An 11,513-nucleotide genomic window follows, 5' to 3' on the forward strand; every position below is an offset into this window, starting at 1 on the left:
TATTTCACACAGGAACAGGCAACCTGAAAAAAAATATTAACAGTGTTTTTCGTACGTAGCCGCTGCACCTTTAACTTCATCAGCTTTTTTAATGTTTGGACAACCACTTTCAATAACAGGCAATCAGGCGACCAATGGTTAGTAGCTCCCCAGTGTCTTTCTCTACTATAGAACAACGGGATCCATTAATCATGTTTGTCGATTACTTTTCTCGTCTCATCTCCATACACACACAATCACACCACACACAATTTATTAATTGTCCGCCCTTGTTTCTTTCTATTATAATTTTAAAGAACTCTGTATGTTTGTTTAATCGCAGATTGAGGGAAAGGAAAGAGGGGGGGGGGCTCCATACAATCCCAGGCAGATTGGACTGATAATTTGCACAGAAAAGTGACAGCAAATAAACAATGTGTGCGGCTTAAATATTGTACTTAATTAACAATGGTTTGTCCCTGTGTATATTAAGCAATGTGGGCTGATATAGTACGTAAATGATACGGTTGGGTACTCTGACAGCGAGCCAGAATCTGCCTGCTCTATAATTCATTCGTTTTGTAAATAATTATTTATACAGAGAAAAGGTCTTCTAACGGTAGAAACAACACATGAGTTTCGGTTGACAGTCTTTGAAATAATGTATTCACTAGTTAGACAATGGAGTCACATCAGTTATGATTTGGGGGCTCACTCCGGATAGGCATACTGTTGCATTTCTGTCACTCGAAAGGGATCCACTCAAATAGTGCACACGACATAACTGTTACCCTTTTCAATGTTTTGTGTTAAGCTCACTTTTGCGGCAAGAAAGTTACGGCACAATAACCAGTAACGAAAACGAAGATCGTTATCAAACGAACTCCACAATGACTAGTAAAAACACAGTGTCCAAAATCATGCGCAACCAATTACAAGAAGCTAATTTGTATAAGTCAACTACTTCCTCAATGTAAAATATTTGCAAACGATAAAGTTTATCGCCCAGTAGCACCCACCAAGAAGTATCATGGACATACCTCCATGACAGACCAACGACTCAAAGGTACTATAGTCTGTACTTTTGGGGCCAGGAAGCAAGATCACGATACCTTCCGAAGTTTGATTATGAAATAATAAAGGAAAGGTCTACAATCATTACATTTATTTTTCAAACGCAACGCACTACAACCATAGAGGAAGGACATACACTCCCCTCTCCTAACCAGGCCCACCCAACCCGGATACACCTCTTCAAATTGTTGGTATGCTTTAATACTCAAAGAGATCGAATTGCGGAAACACAGCCTTATACCCTAATCCTGGCTTCAAGTACAAAGATCCAAACTTGAAGACTAAATCCAAATATATAGAGGACAGTTCTGGTGATCGTTTGTGATTGTCAAATAACTGTTCTAACTGAAGACACAATGAAAGACTGAAACCTGATTGCATCCCGTTGAGTTATCACTTCACTCTCGACCGTTATTATCGCATAAATACCAGCAGTATATCAAGAAATTCCAGCTCATCAGAATTCCCAGAAGAAAACAATAACATCTCCCATCGTTCCACTGCCTGTTTGTCATCGACATGTTGGCTTCCGTACAATGAAGGTCCATTGAGTGACAGTAGCATTGAACGGAGACGATGGAGATGAGTGATAGCGCCCTCATGCGTTGAAATATCACCCTCTTGTACAAATAAATCATTATAAACCAGAGACCCGCACCCAGTGCTTGGTGACTTGATCCATTATTTAGGGAATTCGTCTCATAGCCCAGCTCACTGTTAATTGTTTGTATGCTCGATGAATGTATACACAAGATTAGTGGACCTCCATCATTATGTTTGTGGATGTAAGCCTAATGTGCCCCCGGGATCAAACCCCCTGATGGACGCGAGATCACCCCTCACATCGTCACGCTACTCCCCGCCCCAGGCCCCAAATCGAGCCCAACCTCTTCCCGGGTGAAGGCACCGGTGTGCAAGGCCCCTACGGAGTACTCTCTCCCCGCAAGGAAATACAACTCGCCCCGTACTATTAAGACCGTTTACAGTTAAGGGCCAGACTTGGGGATAGTTGTCAAGTAGGAGGGGAAATCCGATGAAAAGTAAGCGCAAGTATTTGTTGACATATGGTCCGCCTGCAAATTACTTATCACAGTGTGAATTCCCTCGAGTGAGCGCGCCATGTCTACGGACCCAGCATGACAGCAAGCTTGATGCACATTCCACCAATGACAAGCGTCGTTAGACAAGACCAGCGAACCGAGGTTCGGAGTAAGACCAGCGTTCATTGGCTGGCCGCGGACACCGGTCAATCTCACGTCAAGTTCGTGCGGTGGGGACAGGGCCGGGGACCAGTCACCTTGTCAAAATAGCCTTGAACGGAGACCACCCAATCGGTTTTGGCAGCTCTCCTGCCATGCCTCATAAAACTCCTTGTCGTCCACCACAGCTTCTTTTCTAAATAAAGACACCCAAAACAACGATTGAATGTCATACCACGAGAACTCTTATCAAGAACACTGCCTGTTTACAAGAACATTCCTCAAAAACCAAAGACTTAAACAAATCACTGATGGGTAGGTTCTACCATAGAGAAAGGGCTACATGGTCCTTTCTCTAATGGTTTCAAAACAACCATGGAGGTAGGTACAACTTTTGTCTCCAAGTTTGAGGCTTCTCAGACTATGGTCAGAGGTCCCGTGTATTGTCTCTCACTTGATCTTTCTCCTCCCACATCTTAATTAATTGGGCTATTTATTTGGTGTGGTAACAGTCGTCAACTTGCTAATCTTTCATTAGCCGTGATAAGCACTATTAATCAACCCCTACCACTGTTTCGTGACTTTGAGTCAACTGTCAAGCAGTCAATCAAACTTGCGGTTATGTGGGATAATTGTTCCCTAATGACCAGAGTCAATGACTTGGAGCGGGTATCCCTGTATGCTGAAAAGATTTTGCCCAAAGATAACGAAGCAGAATATCATGTTCACTTTTATATTGTTCATTAGCCTTCCATTATGAAAGTTCATGTCCTGTTTGGGTATAGAATTAGTGTACATGAAAGCATGTGTGTTCAAGTTCCCCTTGGTTGCTTACTTGGTCTTTTTTCTAAACTTCCCCTCCCCATACCATTCAATACTGTTTGAAAAGTGTTTACTTTCCTTTTTAACGGTTCAGCGCCAAAACTATATGGAAACAAATTGGGGGGGGGGGGCATGGGGGGGGCAGAAGGATGTACCATTGTTTCTATGGGCACCTCTGGCAAGTGAAAACTGCAGTTAACGCTTGCACTTCTCTTTAACACTTCAACAAGCCCCTTATCAGCGCCTGTGTTATGCCATTTACTATTTTCATAAGATAAAGTGAATGTAAAAACAAATACAATGTCAACAGTGTTTGAAGAGCTTTGAAATTATGTTCTGATTTCAACTTGTATCACCACGCCTCGGATAGACAAACTAGTGTCTATTAGTGAAAGCAGTAATATCGTTTCTTCAGTTTTGCCCAAATCATTAACTGTAGTGTAACACGGACAATTTTCTTAAACTAAAACAACATGTTCTTCCAAAGTATGTCAAGATATATTAATATTCGAGACGAGATGTTCCAGTGGATGACACTGAAACATAACAACAATCATGATTTGAAATAAGGTGTCAACTATATGCAGCTATACTTCATTATTGTTTTATAAGACTTTTAAATGGATTTTGTAAAAGTTGAGGCTCGGAACTATGTGGTTGTGGTACAAGTTCGTGCACGTTTGTTCATCACTTCTAATCAAACTAAAACAGGGGCACTTTTCAAATGCCTCAATACCACATCATAAATATATCACTCACTGAAATCATATTTCCTATAAACTTATGACATGTCATTGAGAGTATAAGTGAGCACACAAAAAAAAAATATGACACCGACACCAACTACTCGTTCTGATATCTTCGTGACATCATGACGGACAGGGGAGGCCCCTGCCGCAAGACCCATCTAGCTGGCGCATCATCAGACCAATGGCGAATCAATTAGATTGAATTGAACCACTTAGCCAGCAATTCAGACAATTGGATAAGGTGGTAGATAATCCTTCGCCATGGTACAACCCCAGGGCCTCCCCCTATGATCGGTTGCTGGATGGAGAGAGTGGGGGGGGGGGGGGGGGTGTGCTTCAATCATCAGCAAGTGAGAGGAGAGCAGGACCCAAGAAACTCGCTGTGTGGTTTTTGCGGGTACATTGTTTGGAAGGTGTGCAGTCTCTTAAACGACTGTTGGCCAATGAGTGGCCGCGTACGGCGTTTGGCTTTAATTGCGCTGATCTCCTCCCCATGCTACCCCTCCACATGGTTCTTAAGCACACTCTTGAGCTGTCACTCTCACTCACTTGCCAGTCAATTTGACCAGAGATTAGCAAAGGCAGTCGCCCAGGTGAAATTGATGGCCCTCTATCGCCAACCAGAACGCCGTGGCTGAAACTTGATGGTTGTTGGTTGATCTTCATTTATTACAAGAGGATTGGTCGCCGGAGTTGTTGCCCCAGAACACAAATTATCCTCCTTTGGAACTATTCATCTCACTACCGTTTTGGGCATCTTTAAAAAAAAAAAACTGACATCATCACCGAAGAAAGGTATTAAACACCATGGTCGGCTCGTCAACAGTCCCCCGGACCAGCGCGTCTCTGACACCCTTCACGATTCTAGACATTCTCGGTGCCCGTCGTAGTTCAGAGGGCAGCTCATCGGGAGGAGAAGGACCACTTCCACCATCACCAGTGAAGCAATGCCGGCGACTCGTTCCAGCACCGACAGACCCAGCCGCAGCATCGGGGCTCAAGATTCGAATTCCCCCCACCACGTCCGAGCGGATGGACGCGGTGCTTTTCCCGGCGTTTGTACGGCACGCTGAGCAGTTATCATTGGAACACATTTCCCACCATAAACTCCCTTCACACCACAATCTTCAAGCACCAAGAGAAGAGCTCACAAGATGCCTGTACTCCTCCGACGTCGAGGACAGTCTCCTACACGAAAGACTCGCTTCTCACCATCACCACAAAGAGGGTATGGAAAACTCTTCATCCGGGGAGGAGAATCAACGACCGGAATCAAGACTAATTCATTCAGGTAAATACCTACACTTTGCACGAAGAGAATGCGGCCTTGAAAAGATAAATAACCGCATGCCAAGCCGCTCGAAAGATGTTTCATATTGGCATGCCTGAATTTCTACATCAATTACAAGCCAAAAGCCAGCAATGCAAAATGAGAAATTATGTGCAAAGAAGAAAATCTGCAAGTTTATTCAAATAAAACAAATTAAAAACAATAACCACAAAAAAAGATTTTCACCTGGTACAAACATTTCCGGTAGAATTACAAACATTATTTCAAAATGCAATGTCAAATTTACCACATTTTTTGGGTAAATAGTATGACAATTTTTCTGTGTAGGGGCCACACTGGTATCTTTCCAAAGCAAACTTAACCAGAGTTTTCGGAAGATTCCATTCCCTTAAATTCTCCAGTTTCCAATAACCAATCAATAAACCTTGTGGCAATTAAATTATTAGCGTCTGTTAATTCTTGTCAAAGCTCTGTAACAAACTCATGTTCTCCGTCAGTAGTTTTAAAAACACTTGCTTTTTAAGCGGCTGAATGGTCATGTAAAAGTCTTATAAAAGTTTAAGGCAATTCGAGTGTCATTTCCAAAAGTGTCAGCGGTCGCCGAAAACAAATGCCATTTGTCACACGAGGCAACTTTTACAGGCAATTTTGAGACAACCAACTTTAGGGCATGCTATGTACGGGAACACTTTGGTTGCACATTAGTAACTTTTCAAACAATACACCAAGAAAAATATGTGAACTTTCAGTGAATGCATTTCCATCTTTGAATTTTCCTGGAACTGGTTGCATGTAAACTGCCTCGTGAGACATGGCCCGTACTGTGTCGATAATTGGTAATTAACAATTAACTATGGGTCTTTATGATTGATTAATAGAAGTTACGCAGACTTGATCATTTTAAGACTGTTGAAAAAACCTGGGCCCTTTTAAAGAACTGAATCCCCAAAAAATTAACTGAAAGGAATTTATTATTAATTGTTTCTTGCCAATTGCAAGAGTCAACTTGTAAATTATATTAGTTTGCTGTTATCCTTTCAAGTGTTGTTGTTGTTTGTATTTTACTTGTTTTCGGGTTGGTGTTTTAGCACGTCGCCTATAAATACATAATTCAAATACTTTCCTTTAACTCAATGCGTTTTTATCAAAATAATTACAAAAGATACCTTACTTATATAACCAAATATATATTGATACCTCACCAAGTAATGCATCAAATCCCACGTATTATGATACCTTATACACATGGCCAAAGCGGCAGCCGATTTTTTTTTTACGGTATGTTAAGTAAACTCAAATTAAAATTGAACTGCTTGAAAGCCATGAGGGTTTCAGCGTTCTTATTTGAAGTGTGTATTCGAATTGAGAGACAGGTATTTACTCGAGGTTTTTCCAGGAATTTTGTGCATTGCACTTTTTTTTAAGTGGACACTTCATGAACTTAAAAATAATGCACCAGCTTGATTGCGTCTCTCTATTGGTCTTATCTGTACCACAGCAATACTAAGCTCAAAAACCTCAAAGTTTTCTTGCCTTCTAATAAAAGTATTGGAATCATGCAGTTCGTGCCCCACAGTGGCCAATCCTACCAAGAAAACATACCATGCTAGCTTATTATTGCGTTCAATATCATGAGGGCAGGACCACCAAGTGTTGAAGTTTGTTTAACGGTTAAGGGTGTGCTCACAGTGCGACGGGGGACTGTCACAGTCAATTATGCCCCACTTATGGTTTCTTGTACTCTGTCTGTACCTATTTTAATGCACCCTCTTTTTGTCCTTTAAAGTCCGGTTCATACTTCCTGCGAATGCGAAGCGAAATTTGGTGACGCAATGTACGCGCTTTATTTCCCTTTGAGACGCAAGAAATTCGCTTCGTAAGAAACATTCGCAGGAGGTGACTGTGAGCCTGGCTTCAGTCATCTTATTGTGTATTTTACCATTGTAATAATTATTTTAAGTGCATTTAGATTATTTGTTGATGAAAGGCAAATTAAATAATATTTAATATTGTTATTTTCTATTATAGATGATGGTGTGATCGAAGAGGATGAAGATGACGACGGTAAATCGCGTCGTTCGACCGGGTCAACGTCGTCTTCATCGACGACGTCATCCTCACAGAAGGAGGGACGCAAGAAGCGCTCTAGGGCAGCGTTCTCCCACGCACAGGTCTTCGAGTTGGAGAGGCGATTCGGACACCAGCGGTACCTCTCCGGACCAGAGCGAGCCGACCTGGCCGCGGCCCTCAAGCTCACCGAACAACAGGTGAAAATCTGGTTCCAAAACCGACGCTATAAGACTAAGAGAAAGCAGATGGCCGTGGATATGATGTCCCCTCCCCCGGCTAAGAAGGTAGCCGTCAAGGTGCTGTTCAGAGACATGCCGGTGCATTCACCGTTTTTCCCGGAGAACACTCTCCCGCTATCCCCTGCTTACCACGGACTCGTCAGCCAGTTTGGATGCCACACGTACCCGCCCATATGTGGACACACACCTTATCAATTAAACAGTCTGCTCTTTGGGCAATAAGCCACTCTGAGACATGGTTGACACACTTATATGACATTAGGTTTGGGTAAATTACACCTAAACCAAAACAGTACACTCTTATAGTGTCCGCCATACCTCAAAAAGGCTAATAACTATCGAACAATACCAACCATCAAAATGGCGAATTACGTTCTTATTGTAAATAGATATTAACTAAGTATGCTTATTATATTGTACATGAATTTTTAAAAATCATATTGATCAGTAAAATCTGTACAATGTAGAGGTTAAATATTTATCTGTTGGATTGAAAGGAGGCGGGACAAAGGGACAATTATTTCCCGTTTACCAAAGAGGCTTCCACCATGCTTTCGTGAACTTTACTTTATTCCAATTTTACTTACTGCACGAAAAACTACGCACACTTAAAACGCATGTAATACCGGCAAAACCGGACTCCACAAAATTGCATCTTTGTATCTTGAGCATTCTTTAAGTTGACGAAATTACCAAACCCGATTAGAAAGTTGGACATGTTTTGTTATGTAAGGCCAACTTATAAAAAGTGTCATGTTTAGCCAATGCAAAATTATTGCGTAATAAACTTGTGTTTCGTTTTTGAACAGCGAATCATTTGTTGCCCGACAGGCCTTTTGTTTTCGGAGTTAACGAAATATTAAGGTTTTTTTGGTCTTGCCCGGGGCAAAGAAATCGATGAAAGAGTCGTTGTAGTGTATTCAATGTATAACACAATATGCATTGTTGTGTTTAAAACAAAGGAGAAAATATTCTAAAATCAGTCTTTGTTTGATCAACGCATCCTCCAGAAGACATTCTTCCACAAATAGGTCAAAGTTTAATCGCGGCATGTTTTTCGAATGTGGTTTTTGCCTTTGGCTTCACAGGCTTGTGTCAAAACCGCAGAAGTATTTTTGCTATTCAAAAAATCCATCCAGATTTGTTTGCTTGGCTGTTCGTGTAAAGTCTATTTATTGTTTCCCCCATCTGCTTCTTCGCCCACTCGACTATAAAGAAAATCTAAACTGGAAAAGGCTTGTTTCCTTTTTAAAAATAGTTTTGATGATGGGATCTATCGATGAACAAATAATAACATGTTTTGCAAACAATTAACTAGTTGACTAACATCTTCAACATTGAATACTTATATTCTGAACGACCGTTTCATCACAATCAAGCCAGCCCTTCCACTTGTTAATCGCCTTTTTTTCTTTTCCCCTGAGCACATTCAACGGCGCACCCAAGGGGGGGGGGGGGGCTCGAGGGCTGACTGCACATTTATAAACGAGTGAAGTAATTATTAATGGCTCATTCTAAATTTAAACAAAACAAATTGTAACATGCGACTTAACGCAGTCCTTTAAGGGGGCTTGTTGCCTTGGATTGGGAGATTGGGTTTCTTGTACTTCATGAGCTAAGGCCATAACCGAATTAGCAGCCACAGCTACGGCTACAACTGTTGCTAAGGGTATTGCTAAGGGAGTCCTATACCTCAACACATGATGACGCAGAGATCTAGCCGTAGCTGTTGCCGCAAATCCGGACACGGCCTAACACCGTCCGCCATGTTGTGGAACCAACTGACTCCACAAAATGGCGGACCGAGTTAGTTCATGAAGTACAAAGAAAACCACAGAAATTCGAGGGATATTTGTGTGGATTATTATGTTATTCGACTTCTAAACCATCTTTCCAAACATGTTTCAATTCATTTTATGACAAAGGCTTTGTATAGCCCAAAGTGATGAGTCTCACCTACATACTTGATCAGACGTCCAGAAAGAAATGTGTAGCTATAAAACTGTAAAATTGCAAAATATATAAAAAATGTCATGTATGATGAATATAGATATATGTGGAGGTAGAAAATATATAAAAAGCTATAATAACAACTGATATACTTTGCCCAGGTCTATTTGTACGTTTAAATGTTGGTGGGTCATGGTTAATATACGTCGGCATTTTAAGCCGGCTGTGGGCGTCCACTCGTGAAAATAAATAGTCCGTCTCTCCAGTTATAATTTATTGAGATAAATATACACAATAAGGTATAACACGATGTGACAGGGGTCTCTTAACTTAAGTAAAGACAATTTCCAGAAAAACACCCGTCGTACTTGAACTCACACTTAAACTCTTTTTCCCGCGTTATTGACGGATTGTTTACCAGACATGCATTTAGTCACGGTGGTGGTTTTTTTTCCGTTTTGAGTTGGAGTACTTGCTCACGGCAACCGGGATTGTTGTAAATGGTTTTGAGGGGGTTTGAGGGTATCTTTTTCCCGATAGGTTATCGTTTCTTTGGGTATCAATTTACATGTTTGAAATAAAGTTATGGTGGTGTTTTGAAGTACTTGATCACCACGGCATCCCAGAGCTGCAAATGGATTTGGTTTTGGGGGTATCTTTCCCAGATATGTTATACATCTTTTTCTGTGGCTATCGATTTACAAGTATGACAATTATTATTAGACTCCACCGTCATGTTTGATCATAATCAGTTTGTGTCAGTGGGTCCCTATTGTCTCTGAAACTCGGCATTTATCTCCCCGTTTTTCTTCTCCTGAACCTATCAGAGCATACTGATCAAAAAGTATATACAAAGTAAACGTTTACATCACGCCTTTGCAAACGTTTATCTATATATTAAAGAACGGCGCGGGATCATTATTCCACGGAAACTCATAAGGGTGAATAGGGTTAAATATAATACTATTGTTGATTGAAAACTCAAAATGGTGGACCATTCAAAAATAGAGCCAGTCAAAACACTACACTAATGAAAGATTGAAGATGTGGCACAAAGATGGCGCTTGTGATCATTTAATAAAATCAGCTCATCAATGTTCTAGCCAGGCAGTTTCATTGTGGGGGCAAGGCAAGCATGGGGCAAAGACTTATAAATATATGGGATCTATGGGCCGCAGGGGGGATTCTTATATTTAATGTTTAGAAACAGTCATTTGTGCATTCTTTTCACTCTCATTTTTGGGCAAGAGGGGCAATCGAGGGCAAGATCTGAGAGGGGGTATAGCAGCCCCCTCCTGCCCCTTCTGCTTACGCCACCGTATAGCTCTATGGGCAGAGAGTACAGAAACGCAGTACACAGCGGGAAAAGATGCATTCACCAGCCATGCACATAAGACAACATTGGTAATCATTTAAGTTAGCAGCAAAGTGAAGTGCTCTTCGAAGACATATTACTTCAAGCAATGGACAATGGGTAACAAGACAGGGGCCACTCAATGTACATCTTGCTGCTCAGACATCCCGATATGTGGAGATTACGCAAGTAGCTCACAGGAACCAGAAATTCCCGTTTCGCCCACGACGTCTCTCCAAATAAGGAAGAAGGAACAAGTAAACAAAATCACATGAATTTTGAACACCGTTGCGACATTCGCATTAGTGTCACTGAACCACTCTCCATCGTGCAGCATCGATCATCATTTAAGTTAAGCAGCAAAGGAAAGTGTTTCTCTTCAAGACATCACGTTTCTTCCACAATATAATCTACCAATAAGGAACTAGGAACTAGAAACACATGAACTTTGAACACCCTTGCGACACTCCGAATTATTGTCACTGAACCACTCTCCATCGTGCAGCATCGATCATCATTTAAGTTAAGCAGCAAAGGAAAGTGTTTCTCTTCAAGACATCACGTTTCTTCCACAATATAATCTACCAATAAGGAACTAGGAACTAGAAACACATGAACTTTGAACACCCTTGCGACACTCCGAATTATTGTCACTGAACCACTCTCCATCGTAGAGTTCGTCTCCTTCTCCATTTTCATGTACGATTATCTCGTTGACGCTAAAAACCAATTTACATTTCGTCCAATTGAGTGATTTTATGTTTGTATTTAGTATTCCAGTGTTTA

General features: G+C 41.3%; 1 protein-coding gene across 1 annotated transcript; it reads left to right on the forward strand.

Moving 5' to 3' along the window:
- The first annotated feature begins 4,300 nt into the window (after positions 1–4,300).
- LOC117294340 (homeobox protein HMX3-like) lies at positions 4,301–8,884 on the forward strand. The gene is made up of 2 exons (XM_033776705.1): positions 4,301–5,114; positions 7,143–8,884. Exons 1-2 carry the CDS (start codon positions 4,631–4,633, stop codon positions 7,643–7,645), a joined length of 987 nt encoding a protein of 328 aa, XP_033632596.1. The 5' UTR covers positions 4,301–4,630; the 3' UTR covers positions 7,646–8,884.
- The last annotated feature ends 2,629 nt before the right edge of the window (positions 8,885–11,513 follow it).

Source organism: Asterias rubens, chromosome 9 (genome assembly GCF_902459465.1).
Source record: "Asterias rubens chromosome 9, eAstRub1.3, whole genome shotgun sequence".
In the NCBI taxonomy this organism is placed as follows: domain Eukaryota; kingdom Metazoa; phylum Echinodermata; class Asteroidea; order Forcipulatida; family Asteriidae; genus Asterias; species Asterias rubens.